A 26575-nucleotide genomic window follows, 5' to 3' on the forward strand; every position below is an offset into this window, starting at 1 on the left:
AGAATTACTTCTTTTTTTTTTTAAATTATATCTTCAGGACAACTGTATCTACTGGCATTCATAAACTGCTTCCATGCTGACTTAAAATATATGTTCTGTTTTCCTTGCCATGGCTTAAAAGCTGTATACTGTTTACCTCAACTGTATCATATTTCTACAAGAAAGTTTTTTTTTGGTAACGTCTTCCTGATTTTATCTACCTTACCTCAACTAAAACTATGTCAGTCGGCAGTCTATAAAGATATATAACCATTTAACCTCTGACCTGGTGGAGTGAAAATAACCTGGTGTTCAGATCCAATCAGATGGAAGCTTCATCTCAGGTGTAAATGTCTTTTGCATCAAAGAATACAAACAGGAGATTTGGGAAATAGACGGTTTTATATTATTCATATGGTTAAAATTACCTCTGATAACATCAAAGTATATTATGTCCTACTAGAATGGGGGGGGGGGGGAGAGAGGAAGTAGCTTAGAGGTACAGTGCTCGCTTGGCGTGCGGTCGGTCTGGGATCGATCCCTGTCAGTGGGCCCATTGGGTTATTTCTCGTTCCAACCAGTGCACCACGACTGGTATATCAAAGGTTGTGGTATGTGGGATGGTGCATATAAAAGATCCCTTGCTGCTAATCGAAAAGCCTATGAAGTGGTGACAGTGGGTTTCCTCTCTCAATACCTGTGTGGTCCTTAACCATCTGACACCATATACCGTATATCTTCACCTATAAGTCGAATTTTTTTCACCCAAAAATTATTTTATAACTTGGGGGGTCGACTTATAAGAGGGTAAAAAAATTTCACCCAAAAATATTACCATTTTGAGGATTATTTTACAAGTTTTATTGGTGAAGTATGCCCTGTATATATACTCAAATATGTAAATTTGACACATTTATTTTTATAACCTTTTTTTTTTTTTGGCATTAGAACGGTTTTGGTTATGCAAAAAGGCGTGCGATCTTACTCACATGCCAAGAGAACAGTTCACTTAGTTAAAATAACAGTCATCACTAATAGCAAAAATTTAAACAATACTAACTTTACCTGTTGCCTGAGTTTATTTTGAAATCTGGTCACTGGCATTAATGGTTATTCAAACAATGTTTTGTCGGTGATTAACTTCATGAATATTACTGAGCTTTCCCTTAAAACAACTTAGACTGATCTCTGCAGTTCACTAGAGCAATAGGGACATACATCATTTGGTACAAAAAAACAGTGTACTTTCTAGAGTTATCCTCCTTACATGTATTAATATGGCGGAAAAACATGTGATTAACTGATACTTTCAGTTTTATCATAGTGATCTGTTGTCAGTGTTTATAAATAAAGTTGTTGTCTGTGCACAAAACCATGCTGTACAGTGCCATACGGTAGCAGTAAAACAGCTTTCACTATCTACTAAAGGAATATTTCATTTTGAAGCTATGTAGTTTGATTGCGATGTACAAAACGTGAAAACCGAAGTTTGTAAAATAATTTTCTTTTGTTCAAATATTGTACATTATTGTTCTCATGTGCTGAAAATAAGAAATACATTGTACTTCAATATTTATAAGTTGTTTTTCATGGGTCGACTTATAAATGGGTCATTAAACAAATTTGTTTTCAGGGCTTGAAATTAGGGACTCTACTTATAGCCGAGATCGACTTACAGGCGAAGATATACGGTAACCGTAAATAAAATGTGTTGAGTGTGTCATTAAATAAAACATTTCCTTCCTTCTTTCCTACTAGAATGTAAAATAATGAATGAATAAATGTTTAACGACACTCCAGCACAAAAATACATCAATTATTAGGTGTCAAACAATAGTAAAAAGTGCATGAATTGATGATCAACATCAATATAAAATTTAAAAACACAGTGCAAAAGTGCAGTATATTGAAATTTCAAATATATGAATCTCACAGGTAAGCTCAAGCTAGTACATGTATATTAAACTTTTTAGTAAAAATCAACATGAATGTAAAGTAGGACATGCTTATGACTAACTTACCTGAATGTCAATCAAACAAGTTAAGTAATACAAAAATAAATTAAAATCAATTATGGGTAATAAATCAGTTATTATACTAAGTAAATAAAAAGCTAAAAACAGTAGACCATGTATCTTTAAAACTTGATCCATGTACAATATTTACTTTAGCAATAGTTTTCCCCTGTCATATATCTGACATTTATAACCAGCTATCAATTAACAATGTGCATTCTGCCATATATATATATATATATATATATATATATATATATATATATATATATATAGCATTAAACAAATATTCAATTGTTATCTTTTCATGATCAAATACATATTTGAACAGTATGATTTCTCAGTATTTATAAGCTATTGTTTGCCAATCAACAACTGGAAATTGTAGTTCAATTTGGCAAATACAAATTCATCAAACTGCTAACATTTCTTTCTAGCTTAAATACTGGTATACTACATGCATTATATATTTTAATATACAAAAAAAAGACTTACTAAAAATAATAAGCATATAATTATCATTAAAATAAAATTAACCTTCAATAAAACATGAACATTAATTTGAAGTGAATACTTATTCCATAAACTAAGTGCTAAGAAAATGGAACAAGATTTATGTAAAGACATAAAATATACATTTGAAAAGCTTTTATCCTTTGATCTTAACATGGTCATGACCTTTGATAATGACCCATAATGTTCAACATATGTGGGACAAGATGAGCCTCATTGGAAGGAACCAGTCCTCAAAGACACAAAAGCTGTTACCTTTAGTATTCATCTTCCTCAGAATTCTTTCATTGTTGCTCATAAAATGTGTAAATTAGGCATAAAATTCTTGCCTCTGAATGGATAAGACAACAGATTTGCTTTGTTGCTTTACAAACGAAGTGTTAAAAAAGTGTTTTGACAAAACTCATAAATTGTACAGCTGGAAATAATTATAATGCTGATCGTTAACAGACATGTATTGGTATATAGACATCATGCATGTACAAGAGGTTGTGTTTTTAATTTATATTTTGTTTATTTGTGATCACACTAGAATATTTTGAATGTGAGTAACTATATCATGTTCAGGCCTGGCCTGCACACACTGCCCACATGTACCCAACTAATGTTTTTTAAAAGTATTTTCTGAGTAGTTTCACTTTAATAGGTGTTTGTCAATAGGTAGAGTCTAAAAAACATAACGTATACAGATAATTATGTATCTTTTCTGTTCTGTCTGCATGTATAATACATACATGTGTATTCGGTAGTAATAGGATTTGTATTTATGTACCTCAGTAGTATCTAACCACTGCTTAAGATATTGTACGACAGAATCAACTGATCCTTTTGAACAAAATTAATTAATACAGTAAATTATTCCCCATCCTATTTATGACTGAGACAAAACAATAATATTTTTAAAAGCTTTGGTATGTGCTGACAATCTGTAAAAAAAAAAAAAGTGTTTAACTGAAAGAATATTCATGGTGGCAGGGTATTTCATTTGCAAACCTTTATTTGAAATCTCATTTTACTCTGACTTCTAATAGTGAGCAAGTGATTAAAAATGTTTAAATAATGTTTAAACAACATTTATTTATTGTTAGTCACCCAATTAACTATATAATTAAACTGATGCAAAAACAAAACAAAACAATAATGAACAAAGCAATAACTGATCCATATTATCATGTAACATGTGTGGTAGAAAAAAAAAAAAAAGTGACAAAATATATTAGTTGAGTTATGAAGAGTGAAGGTGTCGGAAGAATTGTGCCAGAAAATTCATACACTGATTGCTAGGCAACATGAAAGTAAAGGAAGTGAGTCAAGTGTAAGATTGTGTCTGTTGGTGCCACAATCAATTAAGTTTCTATGTGGATACCAGTGTATTATACAGCACAATGAGCGGTTATGACTTGTTAGTGTGATGGTACCAGTCTATATTATGTAGCTGTTCACTGAATCTTAAATTATAACTCAGCATGTAATAATATTACTTGCTTCAGTTTACTAAATGTTCTCCCATCCCTAGCTATGCAAGACAGACTCATTTCATGGTGTCAGCCCATACGGAATAAATCTGTTTTGTAAAGGCTATGAAATCACTGTGTTTAACATGGGGAGTATTACGTCATTGATAATATATGACGTCATATTAATGCGAGTTGGTTAGTTTTAGATAAATATTGTGTTAATAAATCCTTCATTATAAAACCTATCTTGTTAATTTGTAGTGTTAAATTATATTTAACACATGAAACAGCCATCTTTGTTTGTGTAAAATAATGGTTTATTTATTGAATTGATGGGAGAAAAAGACTCCATCATATGCGGTCATGTGGAATAGGAAAAGTATCTCCTCCCAGGTCAAAATTTCCACCACCTAGTGTATACTTTTTCTATCTCACATGACCACATATGATAGATTTTTTAAAATATATTTGTACAACTTTTTGTAAAAAAAAAACTAAAAACTTATGATTAGTAAAACCAAAGCAGGGAAAATTTAAAATGTGCTTAATTTAATTTTCTGGAACAAAGAGTCTGAAAATTCATTAAAGCTGAAGTCACATGCAGTGCCTGTGTATTAAATATTAATAAGATATTTATCATTGCATTTCCTCACAGTAACATATACCAGTATTCTGATAACCTGCATGAGCCACAAAACACAGTGCATATATATTTATGACAGATATCTAATTGACAAGAATGTTTTAAAGTTCACATTCTTCGGACTAAGAGCAGAAAGTCATTGTCTCCACATTTTTAACAAGAAAATGATATCACACAAAGAAAGCGTTATTGTTCAAATGGCAAATAGCTCATAAAATATTCAACATGAAATTCCTTTCTTCATTTCCAAATGTCATAAACCAGTATAGGTACAGTTTATTGGCTGTTGGCATGCAAACAAAACATAATCTTTAATGTGGTATAGTGTGAAATGTTACAAGCATGTAAAATATATGGTATATTACATGTCACTATCAGAGAGGTGGTATATAATTTATTAATATTTGCCCTTTTACAAGTTTAATCATATGTAAATACAAATGTGAAATCATTTCATTTCTTCACAGAGATAAATTTTTAAAGTTTGAAAGAAACTAGTTTTTAAGATCAATTTAAAAATAAATGATTACAATTTTTTTTTTTTTGAGAATTTGTATATTAATGATATTTTCTAATTTTTTCATACATATATACATGTACATATACACAGCACAGTTATTCATTCATTTAAATAGTTCATGTTCTTATGCAAGCTATGAAGTCTTACTATATAGGAAATGGTGTCTATATATAGAGAGAGAGAGGATTCGTCACAAGTATTTTTAAATATGGAAAATATCAACCGAGTCTATGTTAATCGGTATTTGTCGAGGCTCTGCCGAGAAAAATACCGATTAACTAGATGAGGTTGATATTTTACATATCAAAAAACACGAGTAGCGAATTCTATTTATCCTATAACACTTGTAAAATAACATTTTAATTATGTTTTTGAGTAAATCACAGTACTAAAGTCGCCGCCATCGATAATATGACATCGTCACGATTAGCACAGATTAGTTTGACGTCACGCATTTTAAACAAATCTTTGAAAACATTACGCTCAGGTACACAGGTCTTGTTGGCTTGTAAGTAAATGACCCATCCACAGCAACAAATTACCTAGAGACCTTGCAAATTTGCATACCATTATTAACCAGGTTAATAAAGTAAATTATCACATGGGTTTATGACATGGATATCATGGGTAAGTTATAGGATATATATATATATATATATATGGGTTCATCAAATGTTACAATTTAATAAGCACAGACATCAAACAGAGATTTAAGTTATATATATATATGTAAGAGTATGTGTAACAGTATTAATACTTAATTTATATGCTTTTAGGTATAGAGAAAACAGGTGGTATATAAATAACTTCATGGGCACTATATATTTTTTTTTTTTTTTTTTTTTTATCACAAATGGTGTTCGCCAGTAAATTCAATTCTTTTATTGCTTTGAGGTACAAGCATCTGTTCCGGCCTAATACATACATCTAGAATTTTAACTGCTATTGCCTCTACTTTATTACAAGGTAATGTTAATTGGGACCCATTACATGCACGTCAGTGGCCTCATACATTATATATATATATATACCCATCCACCTGACAACCCCTGCTGCCCAGGAACCACACTCCTCAGAGATGTACAATTATTCAATTATAAACAAAGCTCTCCTAAAGGTTACATACATTTCCCTATAGGGATGAATACAATCCAGGGAAGAGAAGGCTTTGTTAGACCATAAGAAATGAGACTGTACCCCCCATTAAGCCTGTGAATAGCAACAGTTGTTGTTTTCCTCTAACAGTGCAGCTATTTGTGGCACACGCCACCCTGCAGGGGGCTGGATGACAGCTGTGAGTTTAAATGAACACCTGCTTATAGTGGCCCGCCACGCATTTTACAATAATAAAGCTACAGACACAAATGTTTTGGCGGGAATACCCAGTTCAATTCACAGTGGGATGGGCCAAACATAGGCCCATAGCTATAGAAGGACAAGACATGTGTTTTTCAAAATAAGATTCACTGGCTTTATTATAACCCAATTTCTTCACTGTAAGAAATACACAAACTATAAGTGGGATTTTTTCATAGCATATATGATCTCTATGTATTATTTTTTTAAATAATAACACTTAAGAAAGAATAGAATAGAATAGAATAGAATAGAATAGAATAGAATAGAATAGAATAGAATAGAATAGAATAGAATAGAATAGAATAGAATAGAATAGAATAGAATAGAACAGAATAGAATAGAATAGAATAGAATATATAGAATAGAATAGATGTTCAATGACACCCCAGCATAAAAAATATATTGGCTATCTCAAGAAAGAAGAAAATAATATATATATATATATATATATATATATATATATATATATATATATATATATATATATATATATATATATATATATATACATATATACACACACACACACACATACACACATATATATTGATGAATATACATGTACATGTAGACCTTGTTTTGTCATAAAATAAATGTTCTAAATATTTCTTAAATAATATTTTGAAATTTATTAAATTATATTATAAGACAATATTATGTATATATGAACATTCAATGTATCTAATATGTGCCCTTAACTGAAGCATTAAGGTATTGAAAAACTAAAAAAAATTAAAAGTCAAAAAACCATACCATATAGACAGCTGTTTTATGCAACCAGTTTCTTTGTAAAATATGTGACCTCAGGTTATTAAATAAAAAAAAAAAATGATTTTTCTTATGTTCACAGGTATGAGCATGAATTTACAGCTATAAAATGTTTTATTTTCAATAGATTCTAAAAAAGATTAATGTCTTTCCAGAGTTAATTAGTGTACTGAGCCGTCACTGCTTCCCCAATAAACCTGTGACATTTTGAAACAATTACAAACATGGTGTATATCACACCGGCAATAGTTTAAGACTGTGTTTTGTCCTTGTTGCTCCATTTTTATCAAAAACATCAATCAATAAATAGCTGCCAACACTTTTTCAATGGACTTGGGCAGCTGTTACATGGGCTGGAAACACAAAAATATGTGATAAAAAAAAATGTGCCCTTCACTGAAGCATTAAGGTATTGAAAACTACTAAACTTGATGTAACAGCATGATTAGATATTAGTCAAAGAAACCATACCATATAGACAGCTGTTTTATGCAACCAGTTTCTTTGTAAGAAAAAAACAAAATACCTCAAGCTGTGATATGTGACCTCAGGTTATTAAATTACATTACAAAACAAATATATTAAAAAATGTATAATTATATTTCATGGAGTTTCTTGTACTTTATATTTTTAAAACATCAATGAAATTTTCTTATGATATAATTTTAAAAAATCATAACAATTGAAATAGCTAATGAACCCTAAAACAAAATACATTTGTAATTACAAAAGAAAGAAATGTTTTATTTAACGATGCACTCAACACATTTTATTTATGGTTATATGGCATCAGACATGTGGTTAAGGACCACACAGATATGGAGAGGAAACCTGCTGTCGCCACTACATGGGCTACTCTTTCCGATTAGCAGCAAGGGATCTTTTATTTGCGCTTCCCACAGGCAGGATAGCACAAACCATGGCCTTTGTTGAACCAGTTATGGATCACTGGTCGGTGCAAGTGGTTTACACCTACCCATTGAGCCTTGCGGAGTACTCACTCAGGGTTTGGAGTCGGTATCTGGATTAAAATTCCCATGCCTCGACTGGGATCCGAACCCAGTACCTACCAGCCTGTAGACCGATGGCCTAACCATGACGCCACCGAGGCCGGTTAATTACAAAAGAAGTAATATCTTGAGCAAACATTGTTCAATCTGGATTGGAAATTGGAATAATATTTGAAAATTAAAAAAAATTGAAGAAATTCTTATGTTTTAAAATTCCATAATTTAATTGCACTCAACAAATACCTCCCTCTCTCACCCCCCAACCCCCCCCAATTTAAAAAAACAACAACCCCAAAACAAACAAAAACTGAATTTAAAAAAACGTAATATGATAAAGTAAAGTAATGAATAATAAAATTTCAAAATAGATTTCTATTTATTTAACTGCACTCAACAAATACCTCCTTTCTCTCACCCCACCCCCCCCCCCCCCCCCCCCCAAAAAGTTAACAAGATAAAGTGAAGTAATGAATAATAAAATTTTAAAATAAATTTCAAAATGTTTTCTTGAAAGATTTCAGGCTGTTACTAAAGTATCAAGAACTCGAATTAAATCTGTGTGTATTACATTATACAACTGTACCAGCTTGTTTTGGTAGCATACTAGGATATTAGTCAGACCAGCTGCCCCTTCTGTTGTTCCCTCCAACAGACAAGTGGTCAGAGCACACCATAGGCTGGCTGAACAAGGCCATATAGCTAGAGTTTTCAAACATCTGCCGGTACAGGAAATGGATTCAATGTCAGTCTGTGTTTACAGGTATAGAAGGACTACTCATGGACCAGTGTGAAATGCACAGATGGACATGCAAGATAATAGAAAATAATACGGAAGATGTTCTTTGCATCCAAGTTTTATATTGATCACATAAAGTGATATTCTAATGCATGTGGTAGTAATTAATTATGGCAGATGAAGGAAGAAAATGTTTTATTTAACGATGCACTCAACATATTTTATTTACGGTTGTATGGCGTAAGGCATATGGTTAAGGACCACACACATATTGAGAGAGGAAGCCCACTGTCGCCACCTTATGGGTTACGCTTTTCAATTAGCAGCAAGGGATCTTTTTATATGCACCATCCCACAGACAGGATAGTACATACCACAGCCTTTGTTACACCAGTTGTGGAGCACTGGCTGGAACGAGAAATAGCCCAATGTGTTATGGCAGATGAGGTCTTGACAAACAAATTTGAACCTGTCTATATAGACAGGCCACCCAAAGGTCAGGCTGCAAGCAAGTGGCCTTTATAAACAGGTGGCCAAAGGTCAGGCTGCAAGCAAGTGGGCTTTATAAACAGGTGGCCCTTATATACAGAGGTAAATACATTCATTTGAGTATGGAATAGAAAAAGGAAGTATATCCTTAAAGTTATTTATAATAAACTATATTTTTTTATGTAAGGAAGCTTGATTAGGAATACAAATTAATTATTTGACATCTATATTTAAATTATTATCAAAATGACTCAACACATAGTACATTGTAATCAAAATACTATGTCAGACACAGTGTTTACAAAAATTAACTTTTCGAATGTCAAAGTTTGGCAAATGACAATTAAATTTATACCAGACAACATCCATAATGCTTTATTTCCAGGCATTTAGCAGGTTTGAATGTGTCTAATTATATATTTAAACCATAAGGTTCATGACCATATTAGTCAGAAACTAATACAGAAAACAGGTATTTAAATGGACAACATAAACAAATCATTACTAATGAGGGAATCTGACAGATGGTATTCAGTGTTTCTCTGCCTATAGGCTTATGGAAACAGAGTAATTTCAAACACCCCTGCCACCACCAGCATCATCATCATGATGGCTGCATGGAGCCTTATCTGACAGGTCCAGAGCTAAGTGACATCTCCAAGTGGACACCCAGGAACCTGGGCACACCACAGATGTGTTATAGCCATGGAGTTACCCAGCACGCTCTTCTGTCTATACCCTAGCTTGTTTTACCATTATTATCTGGAGGGGATTTGCTCTGTGTTTTTAATGATGGCCACTGATGGGAGGCACGTGCTTCTGTTGTGTGCAGTCTGTATCAACACAATGTCTTGATAACAAATCTACTATGGCCAGTCTGTCCAGTGCCTGCAGGCTTCTCCAACCATCTCAAGGTGTTTACATGCCTTTATCTACCTCATAAACATGTTGTGGTCACAAACATGAAGTGGTTTATATGTGCATGTTTATAGTGAATTCTGGGCCAAGCTTTTAACAAGGCTGTGTTGTTTCCAAATACACAAAACCTAACAAATATACAGTGTATCATATAACCAAACCCCTTTTAGTCTTTGGTCAAAATAACAAACTACAAAACAAAAAGTTAATGGAACAGAACTGGAGAATCATCTTTCAACACTCAGTTCTAGAAGCATGCAGCACTGTTTAAATGCATCATATGGCTTCCTTAGTAATCAGGTCACCTTTAAATCTTCCAAATCAACTAATTTAGTATACCCAGTGACCTATATTAAAAATCAAGTCAAATGTTGCAATTGCTTAACACAGCTTTAAAGTTTGTTTTGTTTAACGACACCACTGGAGCACACTGATTAATTAATCATCAGCTATTGGATGTCAAACATTTGGTAATTCTGACTTGTAGTCAACAAAGAAAATTCACTACATTTTTTTTAATGCAGCAACAGATTTTTATTATATGCACTTTCCCACAGACAGGAAAACACATACCACGGCCTTTGTCCAGTTGTGGTGCACTGGTTGGAACGAGAAAAACCCCAATCAGCTGAGGTGGTTCAATCCTGCGACACAAGCACCTCAAGCGAGCAATCCCACCTCTTAACATAGCTTTAACAGGTTTTTTCAAAAATTTATCTTATTTAGAAAGAATTCTGTGGAATTAAATGTATCACGGTCATACCATAAACGTTTCCAGTGCATGCACTGTGATGAACATACATGTAGGTGCAACAATAAACCAATTTTTTTGCATGACTTAGGACTTACAGTTTGTAAGAATTAACAATTAAATATTATTTCAAACATAAATATTTAACTAAACCAGCAAACAATTACTACAATTTATATTAAGTATTAAAAAATCTATGAAAAAAAAAATCAGCCGCCATTTTAACTTCTTAGACTGCCCAAACTTTTAGCTTGGATATTTGACTGCTGTTTTGTTCAGAATGACTTGTTAATATGTCTAGAGTGTATGTCCATCTGCCACGTGTATTGATCAACATGTCCATCCTTCCATCAGCGGAGCATATCAGATGAACTGGGATTGTCAGCATGATGGACAGTGTGTCAAAATATCAACAAGTCAGCTCAAGCCTCGGCCAAAGATAAACATTCTTACCATGTCAAAGTGCAGTCATCTATGCATGGATCGCATTTTAATGTAAAAATGTAATCAATACATGCAGTAATACATCCACAAAATTCAGGTATACATGTATGTGTTAATTAGTCAGCCACATGCCTTCCGGTAACACATGTTCAAACTTATCAAACTATCAGTCATAATAATGTCCTGAAGAAAAGTGAAGAAACATTTTTGATGAAATATTTTAAATGTTACATATGACTTGTACCAGTATATAAGTTAAGTACCGGTACTGCAATCCATCCTGTCTATGTTGTCACCTTCATAAATGTGACATACGATGAAGGAACGGGGACAGACACAAGCAGACAAATGAAAAGAGAAAGATAGGGAAGGGAGATGGGACGGGGGGAGAGGGGAGAGAGGGAGAGAGAGAGAGAGAGAGAGAGAGAGAGAGAGAGAGAGAGAGAGAGAGAGAGAGAGAGAGAGAGAGAGAGAGAGAGAGAGAGAGAGACAGAGAGACAGAGAGAGAGAGAGAGAGAGAGAGAGAGAGAGAGAGAGAGAGAGAGACGAGAGGAGGAACAGAGAGGAGCGAGAGAAGAGAGAGAGAGAGAGAGAGAGACAAGAGGACACAAACAGAGAGAGAGAGAGAGAGAGGAGAGAGAGAGAGAGAGAGAGAGAGAGAGAGAGAGAGAGAGAGAGAGAGAGAGAGAGAGAGAGAATTATTTATTTAGTTATTGTGTTTAATGACACCACTAGAGCACAATGATGTATTAATCATCGGCTATTGGATGTCAAACAAATGGTCATTTTGACACAGTCATAGAGAGGAAACTTTTTCTTTTAGTAGCAAGGGATCTTTTATATGCACCATCCCACAGACAGCATAGCACATACCACAGCCTTTGATATGCCAGTCATGGTGCACTGGCTGGAACAAGAAATAGCTCAATGGGCCCACCGATGGGGATCAATCTTAGACTGACCACACATCAGGTGTGCGCTTTACCACTGGGCTGAGAGAGAGAAACACAGAGAGAGAGAAACAGAGAGAGTTAGAGAGAAACAGACAGAAAATAATGATTCTAAAAATTAATTATCACCTATACACAAACATAGTACCTTTTGTTTTCGATGCTATAATTACACTTTATTAATCCCTTAAAGGACTTACTGCATGAGTTGCATAAATATTTTATTAATCCCCTTAAGGACTTACTGCATGAATATTTACTGCCACGGTTGATGATATTGTCTTTTTCAATAAAATTATATATAAAAGATCTTATTAATCATGATGGCAGCAGATTTCTTTTTTTCTTTTTTTTCCTAGACCGAATTTCACATTCACCATTTATAATTTCAACATCTATTTCCGAAACATTTGGATCTGCCCCTGAAACTGCATCTTTGGTGTGGTCTATTTGCAATATACTGAGAAATAATCTAAAGTGTGCATGCAGTACCATAAAGATGATACCTTGAATTAACTTATATCCGTAATGATTGATGATGAACGCCAGTTGATATAACTGACAGATAAACTACCGAGTTGGTGCCATCATCTTGAGGAGATATTGCTTATATCTGATAGCTATATTACCTTGAAGCATATGCATGCAGTCAGTGCACACTAACAGTGCAAACATTTACTCTATAATTTGATCTTTTTTTTCTCTCTCTCTAAGCAAACTTATAGTATAATTTTATTTTGTGGGTGATGGGAGTGTGCACTGACTGCATGCATATGCTTCAAGGTAATATAGCTATCAGATATAAGCAATATCTCCTCAAGATGATGGCACAAAAAGAACTGCCTCTCAACACCACCTCCCCATAGGAATGTTACGAAAACAGACCTAATATAAAACCAAATAAAATACTACAGTCAAAAGCCTCAAAACTAGACCCTTTATAAAACAGAATATCCTCAAAACTGGATGTTATCAATACAAAAAAGAACCTCTAAAAACTGGTTATCCTTTAAAGTTGGACTTTTTACTAGGTTCCATGAGTGCCCAGTTTAGAGGGGTTTCTCTACATATGAAGTGGCATGGCTATTTTTTTTTTTTTTTTTTTTCTCTTTCACTTCTCCATTACGTTTAAAGATAGAAACACGGAAACTTCACATTTTACGGTTCTTGGAATGATGAGGTTTTAAAAACACATGAAAGTCAAACCCACTAAATGAGCCAGCACAAGAACGTTTAAAAAGATCTTCTTCCAGAACTTAATGGTGTTTTGAAAGGACGTAAAATGGATAAGACTAATATCAAAGGAATTATATTACAGATATATCTGTTGCTTTCTTTTCAATGTACTGGTTAAAGAAACATAAAAACATTTCACAGGATTTGCTTTATTCTAATTTTGTTACTGTAATTAATACATGTAGTAAAACCTCCACAAAATTCAGGTATACATCTATGTGTTAATTAGTCAGCTACATGCCTTTCGGTAACACATGTTCAAACTTATCAAACTATCAGTCATAATAATGTCCTGAAGAAAAATGAAGAAACATTTTTGATAAGATGTTTTAAATACCTGTAGATCAATAATCATTCCATATAGATCATTAGTATGCGTGTATAGTGATTATGGTTTCTTTTTATGAAATTGTGAAAGAAGATTTTTATTACTGTTGTTATTTTTATTAGATTATTAATTTAATACACATAATGAAATATAAGTAATTTTATGTTTATCCACACTGGGTAACAATCATAGCACATAATTATACATGACAGTTAAATAAGCACACACTGATAACCTCTGTTATACAATCACCTGTATCAAGAAGACACTCTTTGAAATGAATGAATGAATGAATGAATGAATGAATGAATGAATGAATGAATGAATGAATGAATGTTTTAACGACATCCCAGCATTAAAAGTACAAAAAGACACTCAAAGATACGCTGTGATACAGTACCTTGCATGCATGGGTAGATGTTTTTGTATTTTGGAATAGCAGTCAAAGCTGTAGAAATCATCCTAATAACTATGTTAATACAAGTTATTTTGAACTAGTTTTATAAATTCCAATATCACCAAATCATGCTTTCACTATATAGTTATACATATATCACTTCAGGACCTAATATGCAAATAAAACATAATTTAAAATACAAACCTGTAATGGTAAAGGTTTTACATGCTCTAATATGCTAAAAATATTAGCATATTAGAGCATACAAAACCTTTACCATTACAGGTAGATCCCCCCCCCCCCTCCCCCATCACATAATAGTAAGAGTAAACAATGAATGCAACCAAAACTCTCATTCATGGTATCAGGAAGTTAATAGTGCTACTTATGTCATGTCATAGGGTTTTACGTGCACATTCAGAACAAGCTGTTGTAGCGCACGCCTGTCGTGGGCACAAGAGCCGGCCTTGGCCGGCTCCTCCATCCATGACAGGAAAGGTGGGGGGGGGGGGAGGAGGAGGGACCGCCTGCACTGGCAGGTGCAAGGGAGTACTAGCAGCCTGATCAAATCGGTAGCAGGCGGGTGGGGGTGGTGGTGGTGCCATGGAATTTGAATGGAGCAGTTAAATGCCAAAGAGAAAAGGGTTCGCAATTTTGATTGAGGGAATTTGGCGCAATTTTTTAACGGTCGGTCGAAAGGTAAATGGCCAAGCTAATATAGGTTTTGATATCAGTGAATCGAGAGTAGCTCCATTAATGTTAGACCTCTACAATGCTGTGGTGTCTCCCTAGGTTGCCCATATAGGGCCCTTATAAAGGGCCTGACCGCTTCTGGTCGAGGCATCACCAAGTACCAAGTTACTACCAGCAGCAAGTATTGGGGGTTTGGGTGGTGCTACTGACATTGATGCCATATATATTATATATATATACCACCTATTTCAATGACATTCAATTCCACATCACATCTTTGTATTTTATACAGATATTATACTGTTATAGTAATCAATTAAATTTAGTCTACAGTATTCTTTTTAGTATGTGGTCCCTTATTTCTTTCCATCCACAAAGATGTGGTCCCTTATTTCTTTCTGTCAGTATATATTCAATGGCAGCTCAATATGGGGAAATGACAATAGAACTGTGTATAGTTAATTAATACAGCACCAGGTGTTGTGTCAGTATAATAGACATGCCAACGGTGTAAACTGTACATATACAGTACATATGTAAAGGTGTTAAGTGCTGGAAATAACATTTGGGATAACTGAATATTAGGTTGAGCTGCCACCATCCATGATGAATTTCAAGACAGCTAATAGACACACACTGGCTTTGTGTATCTATAAACATTGAGGTAACTGGTAATTAATGTTGTGAATACCCGTGTAAAACTATCAATTAATGAGCTGCTGAAATGTACAACAAGGTGAAATGGCTGATATCAGTTATTTATTTACCTCTAGTCACAGATTGCTGAGACATGTATATAATAACACTATCAATTATAAACTAAATTTGTTACAGTAGGTCTACACAGGCCTTTAAAAATCACAAAAATTAATATTTCATTTGTATTTTCATGCAAATCCAATTTTGTGTAAATTATTTTTCATGCGCTAATTAAATTTAGGGCATTATTTACATGGGCTGTGCAAAAAGGAAATGGATTATCTAAATTTCAGTTGGCATATAACCCATGGGTTATTCAATGTTTTAATTATCAGAGGCCTGTTAACAGTAAATATTGGCTGTTATCAGAACACTCATCCACAGTATCAACCAAATGTATTCTCTAAATTTCAGTTGGCATATAACCCATGGGTTATTCAATGTTTTAATTATCAGAGGCCTGTTAACAGTAAATATTGGCTGTTATCAGAACACTCATCCACAGTATCAACTAAATGGATTCTCTAAATTTCAGTTGGCATATAACCCATGGGTTATTCAATGTTTTAATTATCAGAGGCCTGTTAACAGTAAATATTGGCTGTTATCAGAACACTCATCCACAGTATCAACCAAATGGATTCTCTAAATTTCAGTTGGCATATAACCCATGGGTTATTCAATGTTTTAATTATCAGAGGCCTGTTAACAGTAAATATTGGCTGTTATCAGAACACTCATCCACAGTATCAACTAAATGGATTCTCTAAATTTCAGTTGGCATATAACCCATGGGTTATTCAATGTTTTAATTATCAGAGGCCTGTTAACAGTAAATATTGGCTGTTATCAGAACACTCATCCACAGTATCAACCAAATGGATTATCTAAATTTCAGTTGGCATATAACCCATGGGTTATTCAATGTTTTAATTATCAGAGGCCTGTTAACAGTAAATATTGGCCGTTATCAGAACACTCATCCACAGTATCAACAAGATGACTGTTTTACAGACAGTCAATGACATAGTACTGACATTCAGTCCCACAATACATTTCTGTATTTTACACAGGCTTGGGCTCATTGGGCTATTTCTCGTTCCAGTCAGTGCACCACAACTGGTGTATCAAAATCAGTGGTATATGTTAACCTATCTGTGGGATGGTGCATATATAAAAGATCACTTGTTACTAATGAAAAAATATAGCAGGTTTCCTCTCTATGACTATATTTTGTCAACATTACCAAATGTTTGACATCCAATTAATAGCCAGTGATTTATACATCAATGTGCTCTAGTGGTGTTGTTAAACAAAACAAACTTTGTTTAAATTCGGAACAAGCTGTTGTAGCACATGCCTGTCATGGGTGCATGTGTCAGCTTTCGCCGGCTCCTCCGTCCAGGACAGGATACATTCAGTCCTGCATCTCTGTATTTTATGTTCAAAACTACTATAATAATGAATAAAATTTGGTCTCAAAGACTATATGTTCCCTTATTTCTTTCAATCAGTATATTTTATTAGTTCTAAGACTTGTGCTTGACTAGTCTGTATATACATAAACACAACAGTGCCTAGCAGTATACATAAATACAGGGTAACCAACCATGTGTGCAATACGTGGGAGGTCCGTCATGGCCAGAAGCAGGCAGGGAATTAATTAACTTCTGTGGCTTGTTAATCTAAGTGTACAAGCTAGATAAGTGATTCCTTTAGTACTTAATGAAGTATAAAGATCTCAAGTGATTGCACACTTTGATGCATGGGCACAATGCACAAAGAAACAGCTAACTGTAAGTCCGTGAACAGTTACTTTGTTTATATTGATGTACCTGTGACTCTGCAGTATATTGGAAGTCTGATTTGTGTAATTATATATATATTGAGAGAGAGAGAGAGAGAGAGAGAGAGAGAGAGAGAGAGAGAGAGAGAGAGAGAGAGAGAGAGAGAGAGAGAGAGAGAGACAGAGAGAGAGAGACAGAGACAGAGGGGGGAGGGTGATGGCAGGAATGGAGATGGAATGGACAGAAAGATGAGGAAGGACTGAAAGATAGAGATAGAGGCAAATATAGATGGTGGAGGGAAAGACAGACACAGACAGCAGACAGAGGAATTGTAACAAAATTTAAATAAATACTAGGTTAATATTTAAAATGTTATTTTTAAAAATATAAATTAGGTTGTATAGTTAGGTTACAAAATTTCTCATAAACAAGATCAAGTAACACACCAGACTAAATTTGTTCTCCCTATATATAATTATTATACATTTACTGTGTGACATGTGAACCCAATACCATTTACTGTATTCACTTTCACAACATATATACAAAAGTGACCCCAACATTTTTTTTAAGGCTAATTAACTCAGATGAACAGAGATTGCAGAAGAAGCTGTTAGCAGACAGCCAATCACTCAAAAGGCAAAAGAAATATTTTCGGATCAACTATATTAATGTGAAATGCCATTGTCGCTAGAAACAGAGTTATGGATAGCTGCTAATGGAGGTTATTATCTGACAAAACGATTAGCCCGGCTGATTGAGTGATTACCTCTACAAATGCAAGATATGTGGATACAAACAACATTAGGCAGTATTACATAATGTAAGTGACATATATAATCATAATAAGTCATATACGGTCCAGATACTGCATACTGGCATGTGTCACATCACAAAGGCGTCACTTTAGATAGTTTTATCATTGTTACGTAATGTTTTCAAGCACATATAGACACACATAACAACAATATAGTCATTGTTACAATTAAAATACTGTAGTTACCATGTATACAAATTCTGGACAGACTTTCTGGTAAGAGAATGGTGGTCCCAAGAACCTTTAGTGGATATGCATGATGGCATATTAATAGTGTTATACAGCTAAAATAGTGTCACTGGAATGTACTGGCCATTATTCTTCTGACATCTTTGCATCCACATGTATTTCACACAACAAACTTAAGTGTTTGCTGAAAACGTACAGGGTAAGACAAACAAGTAAGAAAAATATACATGTAAATGGGTGAGTAAAGTTTGTTTTATTTAACGACGCCACTAGAGCACATTGATTTTTAATCTTATCATCGGCTATTGGACGTCAAACATATGGTCATTCTGACACTGTTTTTAGAGGAAACCCGCTGTCGCCACATAGGCTACTCTTTTTAACGACAGGCAGCAAGGGATCTTTTATTTGCGCTTCCCACAGGCAGGATAGCACAAACCATGGCCTTTGTTGAACCAGTTATGGATCACTGGTCGGTGCAAGTGGTTTACACCTACCCATTGAGCCTTGCGGAGCACTCACTCAGGGTTTGGAGTCGGTATCTGGATTAAAAATCCCATGCCTCGACTGGGATCCGAACCCAGTACCTACCAGCCTGTAGACCGATGGCCTGCCACGACGCCACCGAGGCCGGTATAAATGGGTGAGATGCAGACAGGTGAAACAATTATATAGGTGGGTGACACATGATGGTACATGGGTGAGATGTAGACAGACAAAACATAGATATGTGGGTGGGACTTGCTAGTAGATGGGTGAGACATGCTAATCAGTGGGTGAGACTTGCTAGTAGGTGGGTGAGACATGCTAGTAGATGGGTGAGACATGCTAATCTGTGGGTGAGACTTGCTAGTAGATGGGTGAGACATGCTAGTAGGTGGGTGAGACTTGCTAGTAGGTGGGTGAGACATGCTAGTAGATGGGTGAGACATGCTAATCAGTGGGTGAGACTTAGTAGATGGGTGAGACATGCTAATCAGTGGGTAAGACTTGCTAGTAGGTGGGTGAGACATGCTAGTAGATGGGTGAGACATGCTAGTAGATGGGCGAGACATGCTAATCAGTGGGTGAGACTTGCTAGTAGGTGGGTGAGACATGCCAGTAGGTGGGTGAGACATGCTAGTAGATGGGTGAGACATGCTAATCAGTGGGTGAGACTTACTAGTAGGTGGGTGAGACATGCTAGTAGGTGGGTGAGACTTGCTAGTAGGTGGGTGAGACATGCTAGTAGATGGGTGAGACATGCTAATCAGTGGGTGAGACTTGTTAGTAGATGGGTGAGACATGCTAATCAGTGGGTAAGACTTGCTAGTAGGTGGGTGAGACATGCTAGTAGATGGGTGAGACATGCTAGTAGATGGGCGAGACATGCTAATCAGTGGGTGAGACTTGCTAGTAGGTGGGTGAGACATGCTAGTAGGTGGGTGAGACATGCTAGTAGATGGGTGAGACATGCTAATCAGTGGGTGAGACATGCTAATCAGTGGGTGAGACTTGCTAGTAGGTGGGTGAGACATGCTAGTAGGTGGGTGAGACTTGCTAGTAGATGGGTGAGACATGCTAGTAGGTGGGTGAGACATGCTAGTAGGTGGGTGAGACATGCTAGTAGGTGGGTGAGACATGCTAGTAGGTGGGTGAGACATGCTAATCAGTGGGTGAGACATGTACACAGATGGGTGAGAAAAGTAGGTAGACGAAACATGCTGCAAGTGGCTGAGACATAATGGTATATGCAGATATATGGGTCAGACATGTTGGTAAGTGTGTGTGTGTGTGACATGATCATAAATGGGTGAGATGCAAATGGTGAGACATGTAGGTAGGTGGGTGAGACATGCTGGTAAGTGGGTGTGGCATTCAGACAAATGGGAAAAGCATACAGACAGGCAGGCAAGACCCACAGATAGATGGGTAAGACACAGACACAGGGCTATACATACAGACAGATGAATGAGACATGCAAGTAGGTGGATGAGATATGAATGGGGGAGACATGCAGTTGGATTTGTAAGATATGCTGGTAAATGGGCGAGACATGTTGATATGTGGGTGAGATAATCTGATAAATGGGTAAGACAACCAGATAAATAGGTGAGACAACCAAATAAATGAGATGGTGAGAGATGCAGATAACTAGGTGAGACAAGTACATAAGTGGGTGAGACATGCAGATAACCGGGTGAGACAAGTAGATAAATGGGTGAGACAATAAGAAGGTAACACAAGTAATTAAGTGGGTGAGATATGCAGATAACTGTGTGAGACAAGCAATTGAGTGGGTGAGACAAGCTGATAAGTGAATGAGACACTGATAACTAGATGAGATCAGCAAATAAATAGGTGAGACAAGTAGATATGTGGGTGAGACATGCAGATAACCTGGTGCAACAAGCAAATAAATGGGTGAGACAAACAAATAAATGGGTGAGACAATTACGTAAGTGGGTAAGACAACCAGATAAGTGGGTGAGACATGCAGATAACTGGGTGACAGAAGCAAATAAATGGGTGAGACAATACAATATATGGGTGAGATAAGCAAATAAGTGGGTGAGACAAGTAGACAAGTGGGTGAGACAATCAGATAGATGAGACAAGTAAGTATGTGGGTAAGACAGGCAAATAAATGGGCAAGATATTCTGGCAAGTGGTCTGAACATGCAGGTAAGTGGGTTAGACATGAAGTAAAAGGGAGTGCCTTCAGATAGATGGATAGGTTAATCATATTGATGAATTGGCAGAGATGAAATAACGTTGTTAGGTGATGTAAGATGTAAGTTAGGTAATGTTTGAATAAACTAGCTTGATGGATGGGTAGAACATACAGAGCATGATGGGTTACCCACGTACGGATGAGGAACAAAATTTAGATATATAAGAATTTGGTGTTTTTTTTACAATAATGTACACTCAGTGGCCTTATTTTTCTTTACCAGCTCCCTAAGACTGATAAAAACCCACACCCACCCAAATCTGTACATGCATCTCATTGATCTTAATACATTGATGTCTGACATCCAAAGAATCTCAAAACAGATCACTGCCCCACAGGTTTGCACATACGTAATCACCCAGCTCTCCCTGTGTAGCAACTTTAAACCAGCTTAAAGCCAAAATTTAAAAATGCTGGCATTTACCAGCAATCTCCTTGAGATAAAGAATAAAACATACATGAAAGAACAATGAAATATAGATGTGCGTGGACTTATTCGATTTGTGTCTGAATGCCGCATGAAATATGAGACATAGTAGGAATGTATCATGTACGCTGATAAGAAAGCCACACAGGGCAATGAAATAGTGTATTTCAATCAAAGTACTGCAGTAGGAGTAATTGTAAACAGCCCTGAGGGGGTATAACACACGGAGTGCATACAGGTAGGTATAAATAGCATTAATGAGCTTGTGTCACATATCTTATAACTTAGAACCGTGTGAACTCGGGACAGAAGAACACAGCATATTTGCTTTCATATTTATGTAATGAGTAAGGAAAAGATGGAAGCTCAGCTGTAAGGTTGAAGATTTTTAAAGGTAACATGGCCTGGGGTCTATTATTAATTAATATTAATAGGGGGATGTTGTTTTAGTAGTTAGCTTCCATTTGTTTACAATTTGTTTGACTCTTAATTGGAGCAGATAATATTACACAAAAGAATTAAACGTACAGTAACTATATCTACTTCTTTATTATTTGAATGTTTTCATGGTTATTAAAAACTAACTTTTCGCTAACAAAATTAGTCCAACTATGATTATATTATAGCTAAAATTATATTAAGGTATAAAAATAGTTCCTTGACATCTATCACTATCAAAATAAAAACATAACAATTTTGATTTCTGAAAACAGCACATTGATTTATTTACAAAGTTGCTGATAACATGTAGTGTTATTATTATTATTATTTAATATATGGTAAATAAGTATTTTCTTTACAAATATGAAGAAAAAAATATATATGAAGAGAAAATTAATGTTAAAAAGTGAATATATTTTAGTCAATATGAAGCAAATTGTTGCAAATACATGTAGTTCATAAAATTAAAATAAATGTATATAATGGATTTACAAATAAGTGACTTACATTAGTTCTTGTGGGGAGGGTCAGGGGCAGGGTTAGATTTTTTTTGATTTTTTTTTCAGTTGGTTTTTTTTTTAGTGAATAAAATCTACAAAATATAGAAAATAAATTCAGTTTATATAAAGAAAAAAAAAAGGTTTCAAGTCATATTTTTGTATATTAGTTGTTTTTTGTTGTTTAATTAGTATTTATTAAAATAAAAAACTGCATACATAATAAGTATTCAATGTGACGTTCGTACTGTATATTTATAATGTATACTTTAGGGAGCTAATTAAGGTAATTTATACAGCTTTAGTCTCAAGAGGTAATACTTTCATGTGGCCACGGGCTGATAGAAGCATGTAATCTTAATGGAAATGTGTTCAAACAGCAACAGATTGCGAGCCGCCAAGTCCCGGTCGGTGGAAATCAAACAGACGTGAGTGGAGAAATGTTCATTATGGGCATACACAGAGGGAGCCAACTGCATTACTTCACTTCATTTGATAAGCTTCATTGCTGAACTCTGTCAATCTCATTTATCAAATTGTCGCCTTCCAGACAGCTGGCACGTGCGGTCTTCTCCACCATTCGGGCCATCTCCCTCGCGATTGGTCCACGCACAAACCAGGCACGCGTCCTCACAGTCTGTCTTCCCCCCCCCCCCCCCCCCCCCCCGAATACAAAAACCCATTTGTTATAATCCCGCCCTTTACAGTTGAAAGTTTTAACTGTCTGCCTTTGATAATTTTTTTTTTAAAAGTAGTTATTACAGAACACAAAGGATTCATTGGGGACCGGCACATAGCCCAGGTGCTCTTGGGTATCATTATCAGTTCACTGCAAGCCTCCAGGTATTGTGTTCTTTTCCTCTCTTCTATCCAGTTACTGGCTTCCACTGCAGAGTTCAAAGCAGGACCGAACAGCTTGGATAGCCTTTATCTCCCCCCATGGCCCTTGAAGTTGACCGGCACGCGCCACATCAAAGCAGGCCCAAGGGATATGGGTTGGACAGGTGTCTCATGTGGATGTTTCATTTTTGGAGACATGCACATAAAACTCAAGTCACTCATACCTGGTTGTTCATTTAATTTTCATTCTTCATAGACTTGGTTTGGTCACAAAGAAGTTGCCGTATACTTACAAGGAGGCCGGACTCGGGATAGGCGCGTTCGAAACCCTAGTGGTATATGGACACGTTAAACCAGTTACTAAGCTAAGCTATACTTACGAATAACTTGTATTTTGTAAAAAAAAAAAAAACGACATAAGCAAATGACTGATATTAAATAGAAAGCATGTTTTGTTAAACGACACCACTAGAGCACATTGATTTATTAATTATCGGCTATTGGATGTCAAACGTATGGTCATTTTGACAGTCATAGAGATGAATATTAATTAAACCCGCTACATTTTTCCATTAGTAGCAAGGAATCTTTCATCAGACAGGATAGCACATACCATGGCCTTTGATATACCAGTCATGGTGCACTGGCTAGAGTGAGAAATAGCCAAATATAGGCCCACCGACGGGGATTAATAAATAGAAGTGTATATAAACATTCAACAATGAATTAGTGAATGCTTAAGACACCCCAGCCCTAAAAACACAAAGGTATAAGTATATGCATATCAATCATCTATTTAAATATAAAAATTCACTTAAATTAAAACCACGTAAAGAGCTATGCAAAAATATGAATAATCATAGGTAAGTAAATTTAAAATCTGGAATGGGAACTTGCAGTCTGCACAAGATCTCAGGACTTAAAAACATGTTTCAGATAATATATACAGAAACAATTATTAAAAACATGAATACCAATATATTAGATAGATTTAATCACTACTATATATTTTAAAATGTATAGTTAAAATAGATATAATGGTGGCTGTTTGGCCTAAAAGTTGGAATTTTACTTTTATTTTCTTCTAATTTCTAATTCTAATGAAGACAAATATTTTTTACTTGTTAATTAACAGTTTTCATTTATGCATGGTTATGTACCATGTCCACATGTCCCTTTCTAACACACAGTAATTTTATATGAAAAACAAAAAGGAAGAAAGAAGTTTATATGATACATGTATTATACTAGAACAATTTATGTTCAGGAAGGCAAGTGCTTGTGACATTATATTGAAACAATTGAATTTATCAGCTTCCCAACCTGCTTCAGGAATGCATATATATTAATATTTTAAAAACATTATAACATTAAATAAAGGTTTTTCATCTTCCTTTTGTCACATCTACTGAAGGACAATGGGGAGAAAAAAATCAAAACAACAACAAAACATTTACCAGTTATTACAAAATATCTACAGCACTGGGTACCACATGAACTCAACATTGCTTAATTTTCGACAGAAAAAACAACAAACTGGTATTCCAAGCTGGTATAGAGCAATGTTCGCTACATGTAGTATACACAGTTAAATGTTATAAACATGAAGCTCTGTTTGTAACATGACAATGATAAACATACGTTTTTCTACACCTTTGTGTGTATTATCTCAAACAACAAAAGCAAGTACAAGAACATCTAATGTGTGAATATCATTAGGAAACTGTGCAAGTCTAGCATTAAACCAAAAAAAATCCATTCTACATCTGTCCATCACAGGACAGCTCAGCTGGACAAGGCATTGTGGGTCCCTTGTGTCCACTGGGGGAGGCTGGTCTTTAATATGCTAATGAGCCGGTGAAGCTTGGGGAAGGGGCATGTGTGAAAGATGAGATAAGTGAGTGTAAACAGAGAGCGTGTGGGTAATTAGGCGGCAATCTGCTGGCGTGTGCCGTGGGGTATAAAAGCCGGCCGCCTTGTCGTTTTCTGTCAGTAAAGAAGAACAGTTTGATAAGGGTGAGTGTGGTTAGATGTGGTGATCGGTAGCTATTTCAGCTGTTGGTAAAATGCTCAACAAGGATTTTTACATGTAACTTTCACATTTGGAAAAATCACTTCGATGGTGTGGTTTTCTTACGATGTTTTCTGGAAATGGATTTTACGTTGTGTTTTTTGTAAAAAAAAAAAGATTGGAAAACACATAAATTTTTTCATCAGATAATACAGAATATTTTGCAGATTTGAATGTATTTCTCAGTTTTGTTAAGTAGTGTGTGTGTGTAACTTTTGATTATGCTCATATACCACTGAGGTTTCGAGCATGTCTGTCCCGGGCTCCGCCTCTGGATAGCCAGGAGCCCAACCTGGGACAGAACATAATGTGTGAATATATTTTCTATAACATGTTATTCTTTCCTGTCATTCTTTTTCAGTTCCTCTTTCTCAACTGTCAAGTGTTTTTCACCTGACAATCTGTTCTATATATCTTGTCTGTGCAGATATAACCCTGGTGATCTCTGCTACATGCTGGGATTGTTTACCAAACAACGTATGATGGTTGTTTGTAAACAAACCTGCACTGTTTACATGAAGTTGATGAACTCGTGTCATCTTCTTTCAGCAGCAGTTTTCACAATGGTTCTTTCTGCTTCATATTATTTTTAAGATTTTTTTTGTGTTTTTTTTTTAAATCTGCTTTCAGTTGACTGTTAAATATGAATATTTTTATTAAAACTATTCTTGAAGTTAATTTTGCGTTTTCTTTTTTTTTCTTCAGGACCAACAGAAATAAGACTAGAAAGATGAAGTGCAGAACGAAACAGAACAACTGCACCTGTGCCACAACAGTGATAGTGTTTATTATGATTGGAACACTTGCATCCATAGTTCAAGGTATGTTTATATCAAATATCTTCTCTACTTGTTCTATAGATGCGTATTAAGCTTAAGGTGTGCTACA

The 26575-nt window shown here is 35.2% G+C and overlaps 2 protein-coding genes across 7 annotated transcripts in view; one reads left to right on the plus strand and one right to left on the minus strand.

Annotated features, from left to right (window-relative positions):
* The window catches only part of LOC121370965 (activating signal cointegrator 1 complex subunit 3-like), a 179091-nt gene that overhangs the window by 72797 nt on the left and 79719 nt on the right, over positions 1-26575 (minus strand). The gene's annotated exons all lie outside the window — the stretch shown is intronic.
* Positions 1-26575, plus strand: part of LOC121370966 — a 76160-nt gene that overhangs the window by 41311 nt on the left and 8274 nt on the right. For 3 of the 6 annotated variants that reach the window (XM_041496525.1, XM_041496527.1, XM_041496528.1), the window contains exon 3: positions 26393-26508. In XM_041496525.1, coding sequence (XP_041352459.1) covers positions 26418-26508 — 91 coding nt within the window. In that variant the 5' untranslated portion in view covers positions 26393-26417. Of the gene's footprint in view, positions 1-15740; positions 15871-25497; positions 25633-26392; positions 26509-26575 lie in introns of those variants that run through there. The other 3 variants (XM_041496526.1, XM_041496529.1, XM_041496530.1) reach the window with 3 other exon arrangements.

This window comes from Gigantopelta aegis, chromosome 4, assembly GCF_016097555.1.
Source record: "Gigantopelta aegis isolate Gae_Host chromosome 4, Gae_host_genome, whole genome shotgun sequence".
In the NCBI taxonomy this organism is placed as follows: Eukaryota; Metazoa; Mollusca; class Gastropoda; order Neomphalida; family Peltospiridae; genus Gigantopelta; species Gigantopelta aegis.